This window comes from Dipodomys spectabilis, unplaced genomic scaffold (assembly GCF_019054845.1).
Source record: "Dipodomys spectabilis isolate Male_0828 unplaced genomic scaffold, ASM1905484v1 ptg000231l, whole genome shotgun sequence".
In the NCBI taxonomy this organism is placed as follows: domain Eukaryota; kingdom Metazoa; phylum Chordata; class Mammalia; order Rodentia; family Heteromyidae; genus Dipodomys; species Dipodomys spectabilis.
Genome location: NW_024870908.1, coordinates 3,579,838 through 3,604,452, shown reverse-complemented (window position 1 = coordinate 3,604,452; position 24,615 = coordinate 3,579,838). Strand labels below are relative to the sequence as shown.

At 44.6% G+C, this 24,615-nt stretch overlaps 1 protein-coding gene across 1 annotated transcript in view; it reads right to left on the bottom strand.

Annotated features, from left to right (window-relative positions):
• The window catches only part of Grin2a (glutamate ionotropic receptor NMDA type subunit 2A), a 285,992-nt gene that overhangs the window by 44,692 nt on the left and 216,685 nt on the right, over nt 1-24,615 (bottom strand). The window contains exons 4-9 of the mRNA XM_042698360.1: nt 24,302-24,507; nt 19,473-19,641; nt 19,194-19,347; nt 13,937-14,062; nt 9,223-9,452; nt 4,460-4,620 (exon numbers count right to left, since the gene is read on the bottom strand). Coding sequence (XP_042554294.1) covers nt 4,460-4,620; nt 9,223-9,452; nt 13,937-14,062; nt 19,194-19,347; nt 19,473-19,641; nt 24,302-24,507 — 1,046 coding nt within the window. The remainder of the gene's footprint in view (nt 1-4,459; nt 4,621-9,222; nt 9,453-13,936; nt 14,063-19,193; nt 19,348-19,472; nt 19,642-24,301; nt 24,508-24,615) is intronic.

Here is a 24,615-nt window from a genome sequence, read left to right as displayed (position 1 = left end):
ATTCGCTTTATTGAGCTTTGGGCCCATGGTTCATTTCCTAAAGGGGATAATAATGGTCCCCAGCTCAGAGGAGCATTGTGAAGACTGAGATTACGCATGAGATACGCTTGGGCCCAAGCTCACAGATTGTGAGGTCTCCACAAATGCAGAGATGCTATGGGAGCGTGACAGTGCTGTCCATGGGTACTTCCACTGGACACACTGTAGGTCCAGTGGTTATAACTCCTAACCCTTCCTCATCCTCATCCTGTCCACTCCAGAGCTCTGTCTCTCGCTACATTCAGCAAATTCACCTCTCAAAGCCTGTGGGTCACAGATAGCTGAGTCACTGGCCACCGATACAAATGCGTATTCCTGACGCCATGACTTTTGAGAGCTTGTGCTCACGACTGTAAGATCAAGGCTTGATTTGCCGGAAAGTCATTTCTGATATGTGCCAGGAGACGTGGCCTCCTTTCTCCTTTTGTTTTTTATAGACACATCAAGGACAACCTGAGCTTTGTAAACAAGTGCTTGTCACTCACTCACAGGATAACCCTCCTTAGAATTAAAACAACACACACACGCACACACAACTGTATAAAAAGATGCTGCCAATGCAATGACTGAAATATGAAAAGGAAAACCGCAGAATGGGAGAAAATACTTGCAGATCATGTATCTGATACACCCAGAAGACACAGAGAACTCCTAAAAAATACAATGAAATTCAAAACTGGACCAAAACTTGGGGAGATAACTTCTTCAAAAGAAGGTATACAAAGGACAGACAAGCACGAGAAATGTGCTCAACATTATGATGCTACTCATTAGGGAGATGTGAGTCAAAAACCATGATGATCTACCACTCCAAACTCATCACGATGGCACTGCTGAATAAAGCAAAGACACAAAACAACTGTGGAGAGACTAGAGACTTCATGCACCGTTAGAAAGGAATGGAAAGCAACAACGCTGCCCTGGGAGCCAGTACAGTGGTCCCTGGAAAACCAAACAGTAGAATCACCTTATGGTCCGCTGATTCTACTTTTGGGTACATACTAAGAACAGATCGAATCAAGGACTCAAAGAGATCTTTATTCACCTGTGACAATAGCAGCATTATTCAAAAACTGCTGGAAGTTAGGAGCAATCCGACTGTCTATGTAAGGATAAGTGGATGAACAACAACAGTTTGGCCCATATGGTAGAATATTAGTCAGCTTTAAAAAGGGAGGAAATTCTGTCCTACGTTACAAGCAAGGCAGACCCCGAGAACACGGCTTGAATGCCTTGTGGTTCCATTCAAGTAAGGGGCTTGGAAATAGTCGGAATCACAGAGACAGGAAGTAGAACTGTGGTTACCAGGGACTGAGGAGGGGAGAGGACACAGAGTTCTGGTTTAATAGGTACAGAGGCTCAATCTGACAATATACAGAGGTTTTGGATACCTAGGGTGTAACACACATGAAATAAGGCTTACCAAGAAAGTGTGAGGACTTGAATCCAAACCCCAACACGATCTATTTTTCATATGCCTCTCTCTCAAGCAGATTTTTTAAATTGAATTCCTTTAGGATAACTGATATCAAATTTTAGCATGTCTCAAAAAAAAATCACCTGGACTGAGAGTAGAGGGTTAAAAGTGAGGATTCTCAGGCTCCATGGCTAGAGACAAAGTCCTGTGGTAGGCCCGGGCATCTGTCATGGGATTCAGGTATCGATGGCCCACTGGCCAGCTACTAGACATTGGAATTTGGGATATTTTTCCCCCCTAAATCTATTCCTGCGAAACTGACAGTAGCTTATGACTTTTGACAAAGTAAGTGTTTGATGCAAATAAAAGAATCTCAAAGCTATTTCGGAGATCAAACAGTTCATCCCTTTCATGTGTTAGATGGGGAATCTGGGGCTCAGAGAGGCCAGATAACTTGCTCAGAGCCACGGAGAGTTCTGACGGAGCCATGACTCAAAGCCAAATGGAAAGCCAGGGCTCTCACCCAACCAGAATCCAAAGGAAATGTGGTTGCTTCAGATGGAGGCAGATAGGCAAAGTGGAAAGGAAACTCCACTGCTCATCTTCTAATATACTTTATGACTCTGGAATCATACATATGCATTATGTACTCAAATTTTAATTTAATTAAGTTAATTTATTTAAATAATTAACCAGGGACCTTGTTAAGCAGGCCCATGGTTTCTGCCAACATTAACCCCCTTGAAACTGAATCTCCAGGGGGTGCACTACTGTGTGCTCACCCCTAAGGGTGTGGAGTTACTTCCTAAAGAAGGGCTCACACCCCTTTAACTCCTAAAGTAACAGTATGAGTGTAAATTACCACCTGCTCGAGTTTTTTTATGGTGGATGTCATAATTACCATATGCCTACCAGAAAACGACTTGCACATTGATGGTTTCCATTTCTCTAATCTTTTACTAGTATGATTATATTTAAAAATGGAAAAAGAAAGAAATCAACTCATGTTTGAGCACTGGGTAACACATTGATGAGAGAGAGCCAAGCAGCCTTCAACTGCTGTCTCCCTGACTGTCATCCACACTGTGTTTGGATTAAAAGAACTAGAAACAAACAAAACCCACATTCGTGGTTCAGATGGACAGTCATCAAAAAAACTGGTCTTTTCTGGTATTGTACCTAGTAAAGTTGAAAACACACATACCTAATGAATGACCCAGCCATTCCAGTCTTATGAGTACACTGAGAAGCTAGGTTCTGGTGGGTCATGCCTCTAATCCTAGTTATTCAGGAGGCTGAGATCTGAGGATCGAGGTTCAAAATCAGTTTGAGCAGGAAAGACTGAGAGACTCTCATCTCCAGTTAACTGGCAAAAAAGCCAGAAGTGGAACTGTGGCTCAAGTGGTAGAGCACCAACCCTGAGCACAAAAGATTGAGGGACAGTGGCTGGGCCCTAAATTCAAGCAAGCCCCAGGACTGGCATACACGAGGCCGGATGAAGAAGATGGCCGGGTGAGAGTGTAGAGATTAACAACCAGGTGGTCAGTGGTATGAAACTATCAAGCATATTTCATGTTTGAGAAATTTTGTCTTGTAATTTTTGTTAGGCTTTCATTTAAAATCTAAAATAGGTACAGGTCAGTGGCAGAGCACTTGCCCAGCATGTACCACACCCTAGATTTGACAGCAGCCTTGAAAAAAAAACTGCAAGTCTGAATGAGCATTGTTTTGGATGAATTTTACATAAATCAATTCCTACTTAAATACTCTCCCTGACGCTGCTGAAGGACCCAAGAGATTTCAAATGGGATGGAAGGATAGAATGTTCTCAGCCAAGATCCCCAGGGGAGTGAGGGGAGATCTGGGCCCAGTGGCTTACGGGGACCCCCTCATCTCCAACCAGACAAAGCAAGCAGCAGGAAGAAAGCAACTTCCGTCACACACACCCGACTCAGGAAGCCCTGACGACCAAAATCCTCGTGAAAAGTTAATTTTCTAGATAATCAAAACTTCTCTCATTAAACAACTCTTTCATTTAAAATGAAATCATTTTTAATGGAATCCTTTCTAAATTGTATTTCACACATCCCTGCCTTCCTGAAGATCCACGGAATAGAATTTAACCTTTCAACAAATGACAATAACAATTAGGTACCATCTTCGTAGGAGGCACTAACCCAAAATGCTTCGGAGCAAATTTTCTCCCTCAGTCGTCGCAGAATCCCGATGTATGAAGTCCTGGCATTGTTCCATGGGGAAACAACCACCAAAGATCACACAGCAAGCTGGAGGCGGGAAGTTGCTGCAAAGCCTGAACTGCTTTATTCTCCCTACAGCTCCGCTGATGAAGGACATGTACACTACCGCATGAGGCCAATGCGTGGACAAGAACACTTGCTGTACCTCTTCCCCTCATGTTCTTTTTCTTTGACCACTGCCTCCCGGCCCCGCGTCCACGCATGGTGCTGGGATGAAGCCTCTTGCATGGTAGACCAACGCTGGACCACTGGGTCACGCCCCCTCCTCACTGCACCACATTTTACCATTAGTTTGCACATCCCACTCCAAGCTATCACAAACCCCTCTCCCCAGTAAGAAAACTCCACTCCTACCTAAAATCTAATACCAAGAATCTTTGTTTTTCATTTCTTTGGACTCTCAACCTTGTTAGATGTTTCTATTGGGCTAAAATAGCCCATGGAGTTAGAAAATCTTCTGTATTGGCTTAAGAAACCCCTCTGGTTCTCTGCATTCCCAAGTGTCCTAGATTTGTCTTTTGTTAATGTGGCTCTGAAGGAAATCTGGGATGCTCATCAGATTAAGAAAAACAGCCCTCCCTTCCTCCCTCCCTCCTCCTCCTCCTCCTCCTGAGTCCATCTGGCCGTGGTGGCTCTCCAGAAAATACTACAGCAGTGCAGATAAGCACCAGGCCTGCAGAGAGTCCATTTCTGTCAGGTTTATTAGCTGGCAGGCCTGCAGAGGGCAAAGAAACCCCATCCTTACCCCGTTTTCAGGCTGACCAAGGCATCCTCCACTCCCTTCTGGTTGAATTTGGTCATGTACTGATGCATATATGGATAGTTATTCCGAATGTTTCTCTCTGTACTCCCATTAGGCACTGTCCCAAATCGAAAAGGTGGGGAGTAGTCATGAGGTCTCTGAAACTGGAGAGAAAAGAGAGATACAGAGACGGAGAGACAGAGACGAAGAAAAACAGGAGGAAGAGAAGAAAAAAATTACCAATCATTTTTTTTCCAATGACAGGAGTTAAACACACATGTATTAGTACAGGACAGCAACTCTACGTGTGATACATATATACATACATCGGCACATATATACATGTATGTGTACTTCCATAAATATGTACATGCATGTATACACATGCATGAGTCCTATGTATATATGTATTGAGTGCTCTCCATACATATAAATGTGTATATGTGTGTGTATGTATGTACATACATGTGTGCTTTCCTTGTGTATAACCTGTTAGGTTTGGAGGCCCTGTTCCTAGCTTGGTTGGTTGGCTCAATAGATACTTGCTGGATGAAACTTGGCTGGGCCATTGTAGAGACAAGCGTAATGGAAAACGTTGGCTGAGTTGGAATTAAGGTTCTACACGGGCCCGTCCCTTAATCCACTTTTGCTGCTGTTGTTGTTGGTTGTGGTGCCTGAACTCAGGCCTGGGAGCTGTCCCTGCGCTCTTTTGCTCAAGGCTAGTGCTCTATCACTTTGAGCCACAGCTCCACTTCCAGTTTTTGAGTGGTATTTGGAGACAGGAGTCTCGCAGGGACTTTTCTGTCTGGGCTGGCTTCCAACCCTGATCCTCAGATATCAGCCTCCTGAGTGACTAGGATTATAAGTGTGAGCCACTGGTGTCGGGTTCACCATGTTGTACTTGTTGCTTTAATCCTCACAACACCCCTGCCACATGAACACTCTGTTTTACAAGAGGGAAAACGGAGGCTCAGAGAGGTTACCTGCCCTATTTAACATACTACCAAGCAGAGGCCTGGAATTCTAATCTAGGTGGCCTAAACACAGGCAGAGGTCTTAATTCTATTACTCCTCTGAGACCAGCACTGAAGACCCTCATCTTGGTTTCATTTGAGGATCTGGAGGAGCCGATTATGGTAGCATATTTCTGTAATCCCAGAACTTGGGAGAATGTGGCAGGAGGCTTGTCAGCCTCGGATACACAGTGAGACTCCATTAAATAAAAACACAGAAAGGAAGCGAAGAAATTGGAGAGGCCGCAGAAGGGTATGGACACCCGAGCTGCAAGCCAGAGGTCTCTCCAACTTCCATCCCAGCAGGAACCGCTGGAGGCTGTAGCCAAGTTTACCCCAGAGGCAGATCAACCGGACATATCACTCTCATTCCCAGACTCACACTTCGTTTCCCTGGTAATTAAAATATCCAGTTGGAAATCATTTACCCTCACTTGGATGTGCAACTAGCTAACAAGCAACTGTAACTGGACTCGAGCGGTGGTCATCCAGTGTGCAAAAGAGGTCCTCCTGCCAGGGCATGACTTGCACTGGGAGTGTGTGTGTGTGTGTGTGTGTACCAGTCACTTTAGCAGGCAATACTTCCCATACACACACCAGAAAAGAAGGCATGAGCCCAGGATCCTTTGCACGGTGGCTGCCAGCTCCGAGATCGCAGCGGTAACAGCACTGCTTATAGATCTAGGTGCTGGAGTCTCCAGAGGCACATGGAGAGGGCCTCTCTGACTGAAGGCTTTCCACTCCTCTCCCACTCTGCTGCAGGAGAGCAGCAATGCTCTCTGGAGACTCACTTTTTTTGCTGGGTGCTGACAGCTCACCCCTGTAATCCCAGCCCCACCAAAAAGTGGAAAGTGGAGCTGTGGCTCAAGTGGCAGGGCACCAGCCTTGAGCACAAAAGTTCAGGGGCAGCACGGAGGCCCTGCATGCAAGCCCCAGTACTGACATCACACACAAAAAAATTAAATTAAATTAATCAAAAATAAAAGATAAAATGGCCAGGGAGAATGCCGCAGTTAAACAGGACATTCCATCATCGTGCATTCTCCTAACTGGACCTAAAGACACACATTTAATAAAGATAGCCATCTGCTGTGTCTGTAGATCAGGGGGACCAGACCCTGTAGAACAGGGTCACCAGAGCCCCTGTTTCCAGGACAGTCTCCAGCGGGCCAAGCTCTATGCTGTTTCCTGCGGTGAGCACTGCACAGGGCAGCCTCAGCTCCGGGAGGAGCAGCCCAGGGGCCTCTGGGTCCAGGTGGGCCCCTAGCATCAGTTTGAGCGCCTGCAGGTGGCCTGGCTCGGAGAACAGCCCCTGTGGCTCACCGGCCACAGGAAGCCCCTGGAGTCTCCTGCAAGTGCCCTGTGAGGCCCCAGGGGTGGCAGTCATGGTGACAATGAGGAGGAGGAGGAGGAGGAGAGGAGGGAGGAGGGAGAGGAAGAGCAGGGGGGAGAGAGGAATGACAGGAGGAAGGAGGAAACTATACGTACTATGCCACCATCTACGCTACACCAGGTGTGATGAGAGGATTGTTGCTAATCCTCCCGTCAACCGTGCCAGAATGGTATTAGTGTCTTTCTTTATTAGGAAATTAAATCCTTGGGGATATGGACATACGGAAAGCCACAGGACCACCATCTGGCAAGGTCAGGATTTGAATCCAGGTCCATTTAACCCCAAACACAGTATTTACTCTTCCCACTGCAGGGATCTGCTCCATGTTCATCCCCAACATTCTTACCAGGGCTTCTCGAGAGAATTTGCTTATTCATAGTGCAAGCTCAGGTTTGTCTGAGCATGACACCCTGGGCTCCAAATAGGTTTCTTTCTCAGCAAGCACTGAGGGTTTAAGAGGATCACAAACCTAAGTGCTTACGCAGGTATTCATGACAATGAACAGAAAACCCAAACCACAGTGTACAATATTAAAGTACATCGATCCAGTGGAGATCAGTCGGTGGCAAACTTTCTTAGTGTATACACCATTCATCTTCTTGGAGCATTTAGCTTATTTACTCTTAAGAATTTTGCTGTTTTATCTAATTGCACCAAACATTTAATTAAAAGAGCTATTGCTCTGCTTTTCATACTCGAGGTGTAGAAAGAGCTATGCCCCGTGAGGATATAATATCTGTAAGTGGGTGATTCTAAGTCAGAGGAGGTCACTCAAATGATTGCTGCTTCCAATTACTTCTAGTTGTTTTTCTTCACAAGAGTTCAGATTATTTAGACTCAGAGCTATGAAACAATGGAGAAAAAATTTTTTCCTTGCCTCTGAAAATAGCAACACAAAGCAAATTCTGCCAACTACACAGAGAATCCTTCCATCCAAGACACGGGTCCCCTGCTCTGCCTAACTCCCAAGGAACTTCTCATCACTTCTAGGAAATGCATTATCAATACCATAACCCCATGAGTGTACAGAACAGCGCTTGGCATTCTGCAGAGAATTTTTAGGGTTTAAGACACATCCCCATATGTGATTTCTTCACCATGTCAAGTTCAAGTTCACCCAAATGAGGAATATTCCCATCAACCCCTGACCCTAACCTGAAATTCAAGGAGGACCTACAAAGAGGATCAGGGACAAAACATTCTAGGCCCAGGACATAGGTCCGGGCCCCAAGGATGCTGGGGTAGAAATGGACTTGGGAGTGGTTAGGGGAAGGGAAGGAGCTCTGGAGAGCGAGTTTCCAACATGCAGAAGGAAGCTGGATAAACTGGAGGCTGTACATCAAGTAGATCACCTCCAGCTTCAGGGGAAAATGCTGTGAGAGAGGCTCAGCCAGTCTTAGGGCACCTTCTGTGAAGGTGACTCCATCTTCAGGCCCAGCCTCCATTGAAAGAGCTGGGTACACCTCCTTCCCACCCCTCCCGCTCTCCGCTGTGGATAAGCTGCAGAAGCTTTTCATGGACTGATTTCCTATTCAGCAGTTTGTTGATGAATGCCGACAGGATAGATGCAGACTTATGTCAACAAGCTACGACAGGGAGGTTTTATAAAGAGACAAATTATCCTTCCGCACACGAGATGGAAAATCTCTGTCGGGCTGCAGTCTCAGCACTGCTGAGTTTAGAAAGCCGGGATTTGTTTCCCGAACTAAACATCTCAATAGGAGAATGCACCCCAGTTTACCTCTATTCTTGCGTCTGTGCGCTTTTCTGAATAGCCCCTCACACCCCGCAATTGGCGCTGTGAGATTCAGCGGAGTGAAGAGGGCAGGTGTTGTCTTCCTGTCTTATGGATGTGGGGTGTGCAGGAGAGCATCAGCAAAGGTGACCCCCAAGGGAGATGGACCTTATTTCACATCATGAGGGAGGAACTGGAGGCATGCGCTATGGAAGAGACTCAGGGCAGCTCACAGAGCTAAGATGCCTAAAAGCCCACCACATCCCTTCACGCCAGGTGTGTCATTGCCGCAGCTACATCGCCCTCTGTGGGAAGTGTGAATTTCAATTCAAGCTACCGGGTGCTCTTGAGTCCTAGGGCAACTGCAGGAAGATCCGTATAAAGATCGAGAGAGGAATACACAGGGGAAACTAGGCTTCTACATTAGATCTGGAGAAGCTGTTAAACCGAGGAGGGCTCCACGTAAGGTTCCATTCCCCAGAATTGTGGGTAGAAATATGCAATGTGCGTTCAGTGCTCTGGAGCACTTGATGGGTCGGAGGATGAAGGGCAGGTTCCCGAATTCGTCCTTTTCTGAGGTAATGAGCAAGCAGGTGGGACAGAGAGGCAAGGAGGAGACCCGTACCTTTTTGTCACTGAGGCCAGTCACTTGGTCGACGAATTCCTCCTGGATCATAAAGGCAGCCAGGTTGGCTGTGTAACTGGCCAGGAAGATGACAGCAAAGAAGGCCCACACGGACACCATGATCTTGCTGGTCGTGCCTTTTGGGTTCTGGACAGGCACAGAGTTGTTGAACACCAGGCCCCAGAGCAGCCAGATCGCTTTGCCGATTGTAAACGAAGGCCCGTGGGGTGCTGTGAACCACAGAAAGGACAGTCTCTCAGCACTTTCTCCAAAGCTACTCTGGTGCACGTCATGATCACCACTGGCCGGCCACAAGCAGCACACCGCAGGCTCCCAGAAGATGGAATCGTACTGCGGCCATGTGCCTATCGCTGCCCCCCAGAATCACAGCCACCATCAACTTCTTTCTAATCTTTCAAGTTAGCATTTTCCTCACATTTCTATCTAACTCGATGTTTCCTACTTTTCCTTCAGAGGGGGAGAGAAAGAGGAAGAAAAGAAAAGGAAATCATTGCGTGAAATGGGGGTTTGAAGGTGAAGCAGCTATGACCTGTTTTAAATTTGGATTTAATTTCTATCTAGAGGACCCAATCTCCTTAATAAACATTTAAAAAAAAAAAAACTGACCACACACAGAAAAAACTGCATGCACAGGGCTTGCTTCAGTATTCTTGTGGCATCCCCAAAGAACCAAGCAATTGAGAGGGAGCCGATGTTTGGTATTCTCATTCAATTGTCCTTAGCAATCTCTCCTGTTCAAATTCAGATGTAAAGTGGGCATGATATAGGAATCAAACCAAAGGAAAACCCGCTCCAAATGGAGGTATTATGAGACAAAACAATAGAACTTAATTCTTCCAGTGCTTCACAGATGGAAGACATTTCAATGCAGGACCATGGAAAAATGAACTCTTGATATCCCAGCATATTTCCTCCCTTTTGTATCTTTGTAGCAGCAATGTGCCCCTTTTTAAGATCCTTAAATGTTTTTTTTTTTTTTTTTGCAAGAGCTTAACTAAAAGAGGCAGATTGAGAAACACAGGAGTATGGGGATATGGCCTATGCAAGCTGTGAAACACAATTAGGATTTTCTCTTTCATTTTATATATATATATATGCATATATATATATACACATACACACACACTCATTTATATATACCTAATTATTATCTTTAAGAAGTTCTGTACAAAGGTGTTTTGGTACAACATGTCAATTTGTAAGTACAAGATATTGTTTTCAAGCCTTTCTTTTTCACTGAGAAAATTAACTTATGCCCTCATTTCAAGAGGGGGGAAAAAGAAAGGTCTTCTTTTAGCAGAAGGTTAATTTTTTTATGTCATTTAAGTAAATGAAGTTATGAAAAATGATCTACTGGGATTTTAGTTTGCAAGGCAAAGTAAAGTGGGCAATAAATAAAGTGGTAGCAGTGAATTTCGGCTGATGGAAGTTATGACGTTCTGGGCAGGGAGCCGAAAGAAAGCGAGCTTTCTCCATTTTGGAGTCTGAACTTAGGCTCCCATCTACTTACAATGTCCATAAAGCAACACTCTAAAGAGAAGGCAGCTAATTCTATTTTTCTCAGGCTCCAGCTTTCCTGTTTCTCTTTCCCTAGTTTTATGATCTTGTGGGCTTATTCCCAAGAGTCTGTGAACTCTTAGACACAAATAAATAATAATAATAGTAATAATAATAATGATTCCAGTTAACATCGCAAAGTACTTAATTTTCCCAGAGATGAACGTTGATCAGTAGTGACAGCTATTTGAACATCGGAGACAGGTAGCTGCGATGGCTCTGTGGAGCACTTTTGGGAATTCCTGGCTCAAGAATACTACCTCTGAGCCGTATAACGTACCCCATAAAAGGCAGTGAAATAGAGCCGAAAACCATTTTGCACAAAGAAACAAGAAGTAATCATTTCCCGAGAGTCAGCACACTCACACGGAGCCGGAAACAGAGAGCCTCGGCATAAACCGAGGGCTGCAGAGTTCATGCATTCCTGATCCTAGTCTTAAGGTGCGTGCTTCAGGCCCGGGAGAAACAATTGCATCATTTCCACCCTCCGGGATGTACCTCGAACGCACCCACTTAGCTCCATTTTCACTGCCCTTGACCAAGTGCAAATCACTGTGATCTCTTTTCCTTGGAAAATGGTGGCACCCTCCTCACGATGTCCCTGCCTCCATGTTGACGATCCCTCCATTACTTCCTGGCGTAGACCACGACCTCCAAGAATGCTCACTTACTGTGGTCAGTCTGATTTTATCTCATCCCCTTTCCAATCTTTCTCTCTCTCTCTCTTTCTTTCATCTTTCTGATTTCTTAAACACACCAAAAGAGGTGCTACCTACCAGGCCTGTGCTGCTCCTGCTACTCCGAGTGCCTGTCTCCGTGCCTCATGCAGTTGAAGGTCGCTCACCTTTCACAGCTCAGCTGTCCACATTCTGAACATCCCCCACCCCCCTGCCAGTCCTGGGCCTTGAACTCAGGGCCTGGGCACTGTCCCTGAGCTTCTTTTGCTCAAGGCCAGCACTCTACCACTTGAGCCACAGTACCACTTCTGGCTTTTTCTGTGTATGTGGTACTGAGGAATCAAACCCAGGGCTTCACACATGCTAGGCAAGCACTCTACCACTGAGCCACCTTCCCACATTCCCAGCCCTCCTTCCCTCTCTTAACATCCTGTCTCACATAGCAACCCCACCCCAGCCCCACATCACTCAGATTTTTCTGCCCTTCTTGAAATGGATTATACTCTCTGGTCATTAATTTATATGCTTATTTTCTCCAATCCTCAGGTCTGTTAGGGTCAGAAAGTCTCTACTCGATTCAAATTTTCATCTCCTGTATGTGTAGAGTGCATGACACAGGTTATCCACTCGGTAAATATCCATCCAGCAACTGTGTAAGCTCACAGCAGCACAGCCTGATTGTCACACTTAAAGATCTATAATACCGCAGTGTCATCACTCACAGAAAACCTCAGTCTCTGTCCTGTTGGAAAGCTTCTTAATGGTAAGTTACTTTGCCTTTTTATTGACTGCAATATCTCACCTAAACTCAGTGTGGTTATTGATGACATTTTCTATTCTTTGGTTGTCTAGAGATGGTTTACATAGTAATCACCACTCGTAAAATGGTTATGAACTAGAAGGACGCCAATAAAACTAAGTCCCTGATAGGTTCCCATGGCCCACCGCCTGCTATGGCAGAACACCATTGCTCGCTTGTATGCCTTGATGAACAAGTGCAAATATGGTTCAGTTCTTTGAAGAATGTTCTCAAAATGAGACCCTAGAAGGCTATTTTCTTTTCATATGCTGAAATTGAGACCACGTCAGTATTTCTTTTGATATACATTCTTGAAATTAATTGGCAAATGGCTGTTTCCAATACTCAATCTTTCAAGTGAAAATAATAACAGTGTTGACGTGGATCAAGGTCTCCTCTTATTGTGGTACTGGGGATGGAATCCAGAGATTTGTGCATGTTGGGTAAGTCTCCTCCTACGGGGCTCCGCCCCCTCCCCCCCACCTGGCGGTCTCCTCAGCTTAGAGCTTATCAAGTCATTTCTTGAGAAGGAGATTCAGTGCTGCGATCTTTCTGATCCCGTCCACTTAGAAGGTGCTGCGCACTAAGGAAAACCCACTCAAAATGATGTAATGTGTTTATGAACTGGCTGGCCTGGGGGCTTCTTAATGAGTTATAGCCAATGGATGTCTCCCAGTTCAATTTTCTATCTACTGATTGCTCATTTATCAAGCACAGTGCACTAAGGACAGGAAATGTCAAGAGGAAAATGGAACTCGTTGGGAAAGGATACCATTTTATAGTTGCATTCCTCATCAAACAAATGCAAATGTGATTCAGCCATTTGAAGCAAGTCTTTAAACTAGATTCTATAAGGCTATTTTCTTTACGTCGACTCAGATTGAGCCTCGCTGTGATTTTAGTATTCCTTTTGACACACGCTTTTAAAATTAATTGCCAAAAGAAACCTCTTCATCAAATCTGCTTTCCGGAAAAATTGACCATCAATGGTTTCTTCCTAAACACTATTGACTTCACATTAAAAGATGATTAGAATGTTTCATTTTGCTTTATTTATTTTTTTATTTCTAGATAGCATAAATAAATCATTACTTGTCTGGCATTTGAAGTCAGATCAATGAGCCAGCCCCAGTCACACAATGGCTTACCCAAGCAATGTGTTCTAAAACGGAAACCTTCCCTCGTGATAAATGGAGCAGCATTTGTGAGACACTCCCTGCCCCAACCCAAATCAGCCTATCTCAGTCCACCTTGTGCAGGACTCCACGCCATCTGGCAAGAAGGCTAGTTTACAGAAACTGTTCTGAATTCAAGAAGAACGCTTGCTACACCCTGTTTTAATAACATATTCCTGGGAAAGATTGTGTTAGCTGATTGCAACCACCTTGGTAGAACCATTGGGAAACAGCCCACCCCAGTAGCCTCCTGAACAGCTAGCTGAACTAAACCTACAGCAGTACATCTTTCTGCATCGTAAGTGCTCATAAACCCCAGCCCCGACCTCTAGTACTCACTCTAGCATGTCCTGTGGTGCCTGGCCCCATTCTTCTGTTCAGTTGTTACTCTGCCTCTTGGTGAATTCTTTCAAACCTTGCGCACCATCTGGAGCCTCCCAACCTAACACCATCCACTCCAAATTACGCTCAGGGAAGTTCCTTACCTTTCCCTTTGGCTAAGTTTCTGTTGTATCCAACAGGACTGAAGTATTCAAAGACAAACACAGCTATGGCTGAGACGATGAGCAGCATGACAAACATCATCACCCAGACGGAGGCGCTGAACGGTTCTGTAGAGAGGCAGGAGAGGAACAGAAAGAGGCTGTTAGCTCTTCCTCACCTCCAGCAGGAAGCCCAGATATCCATTTGCAAGCTCACCAAGAAGCCTGATCTCATTCAAATCTGATCATTCAAAAGAAGCTAGCCACTTTTTTTTGTAATTCATATGTTCAAACCATTCGGTATTCTACAAAATACTTGAGGTAATTTATAAGACTGCACATAACGTGATAAAAATAGAAACGTATATATGACATTTTATAAATCAGGTCAAGGAGAATAGAAACCAAGAAATGATCCAATGAAGGGAGAGTTGGAATGCAAATAAACAGGCCACAGGACCCTATGTAATTTTAGAACCATCCAGGAAACTAGTGCCCAGGACAATGCGGGGAAGGGAAGACTGGACGTAAATAGCCATAAGGTATCTGCAAATTGGCATGATTCTGACTTTTAGTTTCCTCTCTATTTTCACATACTGGTAGAATGATGTGTGGCAATTCCAGAAATAAAGGGAGAATGATAACTTGTTATAAAGGATCATGAAAGTCATAGGATTGATGAGATACTGGAAGGATATTATCTCCCACATTGTGCTGTGGAGATGAGAGCTCTATAGTTTTCAAATCATACCGAGGTGACAGCAGGCTTAAATGCAATTGCAAGTCCTTTGAGGATATTATGTTTACATGACGATTCAATGAAAAACCATCACTTAAAGAGGAGAAGCAATGAGCTGGGAGCCAGTGGTTCATGCCTGTAAATACTGGCTACTGAGGAGGCTGAGATCTGAGACTGTTGGTTGGAAATCAGTCTCGACAAACAAATTCAAGAGATTTTTTTTTATCAGAAAAAAAAGCCAAAAGTGGTAGAGTGGCCCAAGTGGTAGAGTGTCAGCTTTGAACAAAAAGTCAAGTGAAAGAGTAAAACCCTGAGTTCAACCTCACAATTGGCAGGAAAAGACAAAAAAGAGTAGAGGCAACGAAAGGCTAGATGAATGGAGGGTTATTCCCCCACACCTGACTTTTGCCAGGTCGTTTCCAGGTAACCTGGGCAGTAGGCAGGTGCCTTAGAAGGCAGGGCCAAGTCTGAAGCTCGAAATCTTACATCACTTTAGAAAGGTAAAAGATACTGTGTAAAATAAATTAGCATTTCTACTTAACCCGATTGGGGATATGAAAATGAACTGATTGAAGTCATTTTATCTATTTAAGATATAGATTTATCAGAAAAATCAACAGAGATTAAAATGTTAAAAATGAATATGCTTTGCCTGATTGCATCAGTGGGGAAAAAGTGCCCATGGACACCCACAAATTTGAACTTCTTTTCGTCACAAGTAAATGTTTCCTCAGTTTAAAATCTAGTAAGTGCAATCATGCCTCTCGAGTGGTAGACATTTTATTATTTTTAAATTTTTTTTTTACAAAGATAATGAAGACCCATCATCATCATCATAAAGAACTAAGATGACTGTAGTCACCTTCTGGTTAGACTCTGTGACCAAGTGACACAGGTAGCGGTCATCATGAATTCCATTATTATATATTAGTATATAATATATTACACTATATTCCATTATTATATGTTAATAACAAGGAACTGATGTGCCCGAAGCTTTCATGACACTGGATAATCTGAAAACTGGAACAAATTCTTTGCAATGTAATTTTGATGGTGCAACTGTGTTAAAAGGCACCAGGTAACAGCACAACTGGTTTGACTAAATACGAGGTGAGCTCTAAGAAATCGATGGGACTGGAACTGAAATTTATCTTCATTTAGCTTGAGTAATAAGCAGTATTATGTGCCTGCAATCACTTCAATTTGGTAATGAGGTGGAACCAAAAAGGAGGATAAATGGATGAATAATTAAGAGGTTAAAGGTACTTAATATTCAAGAATAGAGATGACAATTCTCCAACTCAGTATGCTAATTCTCCAGGTCAAGTACAGTAATGACACAGTACTTTCTACCAGAGTAGCATTATTGCGATGCTGACAGAAACAGATACCTGTACAGCATTTGGCAGTGTGCCCTGAACACTGTATACACACAATACAGTGAATACAACACCTGTTTGATTCCAGGATCAGAGCCAGAAAGGATGGGAGGGTGCTGTCCAAGGTGCTGAAAAATCAGCCTCATTTAGTATAAGAACACTCAATGACTGAAAACTTCCATTTCTTGGTAGCCAATCAAGCAGCTGAACTCACACATCACCTCACTCAGAAATGACGTCATTTGTCCCTGGACTTGTAACCACCATGGATCGAAGGATTCTGTTGCAGCCTCTGGGTTTTTGTAGACTATGAACCCATACACATCCCAAAGGGGGGTTGCTTTCACACACCCTTCCCACCCACACCCCAGGAGCGACCCAGAAATATATTTTAAAAATATCTTGAGATTACATCCTCCAGCAGCTTAAAAGATATTCGACATTTATCCATGGAGGAACTTCAATCCAGGAGACTCCGGGTCTGCAATTCTTTGGAATCAAAGAATCCATCCTACTTGGCAAGTCTGAAGAATTAACTGGATGGAAATATCACCAGAGACCTCATCTCTGTCCTTTTTTACACAAAAGCTCAGTGGTGTTACCTGCAAGTACTTCTGATGTGAGTTAATGGAATTTGTGGAGGAGAAAGAATGGGACATAATGAAGGGCAATGCAATCAGGTTTTGAATGTTTTGGCTCATCCGGATGACTGAGCCAGTGAATGGAAAAACGTAGTCTAGCACAGTTCATTACAACTTTCAAAACCTGCAGATAATGACAGTAAATAAGGGGTACAGAGTCAATCAAATCGGGGCGTAATTTTGTGACTAGGGGAAATATTAAGCTTACTGTGTAAAAACAGCTTTGGAAATACTTTCCTCAAGCTAGAATTTTATTCCATTTTATTTTTAAAGATACAGCAGAAAGAGTTGGGGAGGGGGATTGCTAAAATTTGGCAAAAATCTTGACTTTTTAATGGAAATGTCTATTGATACAGGTAAGATTTGTTTTAAAATGTAGAGAAACCAAGCTGAGACCAGACTCAACATCAGCAACCCATTTTCATGAGACACTCCAGCACTGGGAATTGAACTTGAGGCCTGGGCACTATCTCTTAGCGTTTTATGCTTAAGGCTAGTAGTATTCTACCACTTGACATACAGCCCTACTTCTGGATTTTTGGTGGTTAATTGGAAATAAAGTCTCTTGGACTTTCCTGCTCAGATTGGCTTCAAACCATAACCTTCAGATCTCAGTCTCCTGAGTAGCTAGAATTACAAGCATAAAGTACCAATACCCAGTTTATGGAGACAATTTATTAGAGAGGGGGAATGTCTTCCCACTTTGTTGCATGCTGTCATTTCTTCTGACCCTTCCTTAACCTCCAGGGCAAATATTCTCTGCCATAGCCTGAGAGGAAATTGAGGAGTAAGGGATGGGGTTAGGAAGACTAATCAACAAGTAAGACTATGCACACACCACCGATATCTTTGGCTGCCTTCTTCCTGGAGTGATCAGGATCCCTTATTATTATTTTAATATGGATATCTTTGTCCATGTCAGACAAAGGGACCAACGAAACATAATGAGGTATGTATTTGTTAAGCTCTCTATTAATACACTCCAGCACAGATTCCAAGTGCTGAAGCGGTGGGTGCCAAACCAAATCCAGTGAGTGGCAAGGATTTCACCAGCTTAACTGGATTATCAGAAATGAAAATAGTAAATCCATACGCCACCATGAGCAAGGCAGTATCCCTAAATCCTGTTAGTCAACATTTCACTCAAGAGGACGAAGCACAGAAGGTCTCACTGGAGGCTGACATTACACCAAAAAGGAGGTAGTGGAAGGACCAGGCATGGGTCTGGGGTTGGGGTGGGATTGCTTCTAAGTTAGCAATCTCCTTTACTCATTTTTTTTTATCTTTGGGGGAAAAAATGTAGGCAACATAGTTGCACTTAACAAAACTGTTTTCCTGATCTCGTTCTGTTTTCTTGTAGAGATGAAGTTTTTTTTCTTTAGCTTCCGGAATTCCACGGGAAGCTATCTGAACTTCACTGTGTCCAGCAAGATAACCACTCAAAAATAATTTAAATAACCAAACCATTGATGTACTTGAACTCTGGGCCTGGGCACTGTCCTGAGCTTTGTTTTGTTCAAGGCAAGCACTCTGCCACTAGTCACAGCGCCACTTCCTGCGTTTTTGAGTAGAATTTCCTGCCCAGGCTGGCTTGAACCACAATCCTCAGATCTCAGCCTCCTCTGAGTAGCTAGAAATACAGGTGTGAGCCATCAGTGCCTGGCTGATACACCAACTTTAAAGAAAAAAAGATTAGGAGTCTTGGCCATATTCATGAAGTTTCTTATACTTGAGACTGTTTACCTAATGTGCACACAGCTACAGTGCTGAAGAAAACCAGGAGATAGAAAATATAATTCTACCTTGATTTAGGGGGAAAAAACTTTAATGTAAACACATAAATTTATAAGAAGGTTAAAAGGAGAGTCAATAACATTTCTTGCCTTACAAACTATTTGGTGCAAAAGATAGCCAACATTTAAAATATGATCCCATTAATTTTAAATCAGTGCACATTCTTCGGACTACTTGTGTTTTGTTGATCAGAGTACTGGCATAAATCACTGTACAACCTGTACGATCATCATTATTCTCCCTCTTCCCTCCAGTGCACAAATGACTGTCATTCCAGAGTAGGACGAAAGATAGGTGTGTGGATGCTGAATAAGGGTTTATAGACTGATTTAAATTAACTGTGGACAGACAGGTTTATTTGTTTTGTAAATGTTTTCAAGGCTCTGAGCAATATCTCTATTAATGCACATCCCACAGGGCTAAGATTAGTCTCTGAACATGGGGTGGGATTTTTCAGCAGGAAAATTTCCAAGTGAAAGATGAATGAAAGATGAGAATAGAGAGGGACGGGGAGGGGGGGGGGGAGGGAGGGGAAATGGATTGGAACAAGATGCCGGTACTGATGGAATGAATGTACTGGAAAATATTGGATGTTGTCACACAGAACTGATAAGGTCGAGTCTGATTCCTAATCTCTGTGCAAATGAGACAGAGCACCTATGATCCCTCATGGGAAAGCCATCCACACCAGGATGGTCACGCACCTAGAAAAGCCGACGGTGACACGGTGCCATTGCTCCTCGAAACCATGACGCTGATTCCCGTCTCCACGAAAGGGACGGAGAAGTCCACCACTTCTGAACGTTCCTCATTGATGGTGAGCGAACCCACGGCCATGACTGCTCGCTGATACACCACCTGGAGATGAGGTGAGGGGGGGGTGGTAAAAAAAAGAACAGTGCCTCTACTTACCCTTCCCAGCATCCCTGGGGACCAAGGCCCTCTGTTGGACCAGGAGCCTGTAGGACAGAAAGGTCACTTACTTCCCCAATCATTCCATTCCACACATTGTTCACTTTCTTGCCATGCTTCCCATTGGTCACCAGGTAGAGGTCATAGGTGAACTTCACGGTCCTGGACAGCTTCTTCAGGATGTCGATGCAGAATCCCTTGCAGCATTTCTTAACGTTCATCCCCTCATTGGTGGAATTGCTGTGAAGAAATTCCAGAGACCACGGCCTGTTAGTACCACAAAGTTCTTGCACGTAGTTAGCTACCTTGCTGTGTTTTCCAACGGGTTCATCAAGGAGAAGCGGCCTTCCCAAGGACACACAGTGAGTAAAGGGGGTGGGGGAAGTGCTCTTAACTACAGTAGTTCCCGTGAAAGCAGCTAATTTTCACTGAGCAATTACTATTGACGAGGCACTCTGAATGCTGTGTGAATGGTCAGAATCACCTCCAGGATGTTTCTCTGAAGTAGATGCCCTTTGCATCCCTGTTTGAAAACTCTTATATTGTTTTCCCAAGGTTTATAATACCCAGAACCTCTATAGACCAGAGTTTAGTCATCTGATCTGAACCAAATCACAAAAAAAAATAACTTCTTGGCAAATGGAGAGAGGAGAATGTGAGAGTCTCAAGTGGCCCAGGGTTTTATTTCATCTTACATTTACAAAGTCTTAAAAGCAAAGGGACGTGAGGGCACCTGGAAAATTCCTAGGAGTTGGGAGACCTGTGTTTTACTTATGCCTGAGGCTGTGAACTTGACTTTACTTGACAAAGCTACCTGTCAAGTAAGAGTTCGTTCATAACATTTTCCGTAAATATCTGCATGGCATGAAATATAAAAGGTGACATTTTTGAAGGGCAATGTCCTTGATCAGGTTTTGGGGGAAAAAAAAAAAAACCTCTAGTGAAATAAAGACTGCATCGCCACCTTAGAGGTGAACCTACAATCTACCACATTGCTTTTTAGGACAGACATCCTGTTGTATTCCCTAGGCCAAGATGCATGTGAAGAACATCTATGCAAACCTCCCAAACCAAGTAGGAAAAAAGTATGTGCACAGCTTATCTACGGAGGCAGTGCGTGAGCATTCACCACGCATGGGGAAATCCTGTGGTCCCAGTTCCCAGTGTTGCTGGGCTCACAGGCATGGGTCACCTCATTGTTTCTCTCTGTGGAGATGGGGGTCTCATAGACGTTTCTGGTTGGACCCTCCCCCTGAAGCATGATTCTCCCATCTCAGCCTCCTACCTAGCTTGGATAGGTTTCACTGCACATAATTATGACTTGACTAGCAAGGGGGGAAGGGTGTGTCACCAACATTTCTGCTTGTGCTGGTCTTGGATCACAATCCTTCTGATTTTTGCCTCCCAAGTAGCTAGGATTACAGGCCTCAGTCACCAGCACCCGTCTGACACTTTTGAATGTTTTCCTGCATCTCAATCACTGTGTTCATCAGGCATTACCCATTCCTCTTGTCCCCGCTTCTACTCCACCATCCTGCTTCCGTTGGACAGAGCCATAAAGGAGATATCACTGTAAACCTAGAGGCTGGGTGACCTGCTCTGACTCTCCACTCTCAAGCTTATGGATGGTGGGAAGCCACATCTGCATGGATTTACATATATTTGCATACAGCTATTAGTAGGCTCAATGCTGTGAAGTCCTAGGAAGCGGGTACCAATTTCACGGGGCGGATGGAGTCAGGCTGCTTTGGCGCCGTGTTCTCTTGAACTCGGTGCTGTGGCAATGGCCTGGTGAAACGGAAACCCCCAGCCAAAGTGAACTTGACGCAAATGTTTGCTACTTCTGAAAGGGTGTTATCCTTGAGCCCCACCCATAGAATGAAGTCTCCAGGCCTTTATCAACCAACTAGACCAGGAGGAAGTGTCTGCTGCACTGCTTCATTCTGCCTGGCAGAAAATGAGTATGTGTCCTCAAGACTCCACTTCTTAGGAGAAGTGGAGACCAAAGGGAATCTTAGGAAGGCATCACCAAACGCCAAAGGTAACTACTTGACTGGCAGAGATCCCTTCACAACCCTTAGGCCCCCTTGAAGACTTTATGCTGAGTTCCCTAACCCGAGTCAATGCTGGGATTAGTGCCTCCTAGTCATTTTCTATTGATCTCAAGTAAATCAAAAACTCTGATCTCACGTACACAGGAGACCTCTCACGTTCCCACAGAGAAAGAGGGCGGCAGGAGGGAGGGAAGACTGTGAGCTACCACCTCCATACAGGAGCCAAGAACTTGAACTTAGACACGTTAGGGTGTTTACAGTCTTCAACAGACAAGTCTATTCTTTTAAAGATAGTGATTCATTTGAGATCGCCGAGACTCAGGACTTTCTAATGGTTTTCAGCTCCAAGGCTGTTGAATCTGGAGATTGTTAATTGCTTTTTATTGATTTTATCGAAATAAGAAATCTCCTCTTGGCTGGCCCTAGTGAGAGGGCATCACAGTTATCGAAGAGGTCTCCTCCGGAGGCTGTCCCCTGTCCTGAGCCAGCCGGACTCTCCGTTTTCTTTATTCGATCCACTTCTGCTCAAAGAACACCCACTCAAATCCTAGCCTCCTCTAACAACTCTCCCATTTGTTTTTCTTCTCCGTGACCCTTCCAGCTCATCCCTTCTGGTAGGTGACTGTTTTTCCAACTTGCTAAGCTCTTTCCTTCCCCAGGGCCTTTGCACCTGCTGCCTCCTCTTTGTGGCTGGCTCCTCTCCCAGACCTTCGCATGTCGGGCTCCTTTTCTTTTATGTATCACTTGGAGCCTCAGTTATGTGAGCAGCTGTATCCCACAGACTTCATTTTGCTCTGCTATTGCATCTCAAGTTGTTGTACAGTGGTGTCCAGCGTGTGGCTCTAATCCCTGCCTTTTGTCTTTTCTGCTCTCTTCTCTGTCTCTCCTCAGACCAAGGACTATATCCAACACTTGAACTGCTTACCCTATGTTAGGCATTTATCTACTCATGTCTGGTCACAATTCTATTTACAATGATTGCTATGTCATTTAGCTATGAGAATTCGGCAACTGCTGTGACATGGGGTGCATGCATGTTCCTGCTTTGGCATGCCCCCCTTCATCCCTGGGTTAGGGGGACATTTACCAAAGAAAATGGGAGCCCTGGGGAGGAAAGGGCCTACTTATAAAGGCATATTTATTTTATCTACACTGAGTTTCAACCCCAAAGAGGCTAACTTTAATGGCTTTGTTCGTCAAATTGTCTTTGAACCCAATGTGTCTTCATAACAGCATTTCGCAATTATGGTTTTTGTTGTTGTTGTGGGGGGTTGTTGTTGGTCGTGGGGCTTGAACTCTGGGCTTGGGTGCTGTCTGTGCGCTCTTCACTCAAGGCAAGCGCTCTACCGCTTGAGCCACAGCGCCACTTTCAGTTTTCTAATGGTTTATTGGAGATAAGAGTCTCATGGCGTTTCCTGCCCAGGCTGGCTTTGAACCATGATTCTCAGATCTCGGTCTCCTGAGTAGCTAGGATTACAAGTGTGATCCACTGGCGCCCGGTGCAATCATGTATTTTTAAGAACACATGATTTTAAAATACCCTGATTCTAAGCACTGAGATCTGGGGATTTGCATCTTGGATAGAAATAACTGGGGTTGGAGTCACATTGGGAGCAGGGGAAAAGCAAGTTTCTGCTCCTTGTGTACTCATTCCACAACCCTTTGTGTATCATGCTATGTAATCAAAACTATTTTAGGCAGTTTCAGCTTGCAGGACCAATGTTCGAATCCCACCTCTTCTGATTATTCTCCGGGTGGCTTTGAACATGTTTCTTCACCTTCCATAACTCTGCGTCATTAATTTGCTATTGACGAGACTATTCACCTCATATGCCAGTGGAATGAAATAAAATGCAAGCTGAGTCCATTCCAGGCATTTGTTGGTGTTTTTGTAAGACAAACGATAAAAAAAAAAGGTGCAAGGTTGGGGCTGGAGAAGACCAACTTAGATGCCCACTGTGGAAGGAGGCAGAGCTTGCCCAACCTGGGGCCGCATGGCTAAGCCGAAGGGTCAAGTTAGAACTGGCCAGGTGGAAGGAAGTAATAATCAGAAAATACCAGAAGAGTGAGATCTCCATCCCACAGTAAGCCTTCTGTGTTTGCGAGACCCCCACATCGGACCGGTGTTTGTAGAGGGAAGGTCAAGTCACAGGCACATGGGCATGCCCGTGACCCCAAAGGGTTTTACGCCGTGCTTTCGATCACAACGTCAGCTCTTCATTCAAATGTAGCCAAAGAGGGAATGGCACGGGCGCCATGGCGCTGGCCATGGTTGGACTGGGAAGCCATTAAGCCTCCGGGTTCCACCCTGACCCCCTCCAGGGGGTGGCTGCCACGAATGGACACCACACTTTTTTGGTTGTTGTTTTAGAAGAAGTATTGATCTGGGAAATAGAAAGGGGAGAGAGAGAAGAAAGAGCATGCTGGAGAAGGGAGAGTGAATGGGCCAGTCAGAAAAGTGGAGAAGAAATAATTATGGAGGACAAGCTCATGGAGAGCGTTGCTGGTAATGCCTGAGCTTCCAGGTCAGCTGGACTAGAGATGGAGTCCTACCTCCTCCATTGTTCACTCCATGGGCGCTGTTGAACAGCCTCCTTCATTTTTCTATAACTGCTTTTTTTTTTTTTTTAAAGTCAATTTGCCATAGGCAAAACTTCTCACCTCGCATTGCTAGTAGAATTAAATAAATGCAACCTCGGTGGACCTCCAAGCACTTAAGGCTTTGATCTATTGTGTTATTAGAATAGGGTACATTCGCTATTACACACCACAATTGAATTCTAAGTCCCGATACCGGCAGTGACACAAGCTGTCCACATTCGGGACACAGCCTCCCGGGCACTCACTTGATTTTGACAAACTTCCGGCAGGGCACGGTGTTCCTCACGCACGTCTCGGTGAGCGGGTCTATGTCTTCCACGATCACGAAGGGGGCCTCCTCCAGGGTGACGATGCTCAGGTGGTTGTCGTCCGGCTCGCAGTCTGAGAAGGACTTGTACCTCGGCCACACGGCATGCCTCAGGCTCAGGGTCTGGTTTTCCCACTTGCCCACCTGCACCAGAAGCACAAAAACACACCTGTGCTCACTGGAGAAGCTGACTCCTAGAAGGGCGTAGCCACGCCCCATCCGTGGTCCAAAAAGGAGATTCCCCACGGGTCA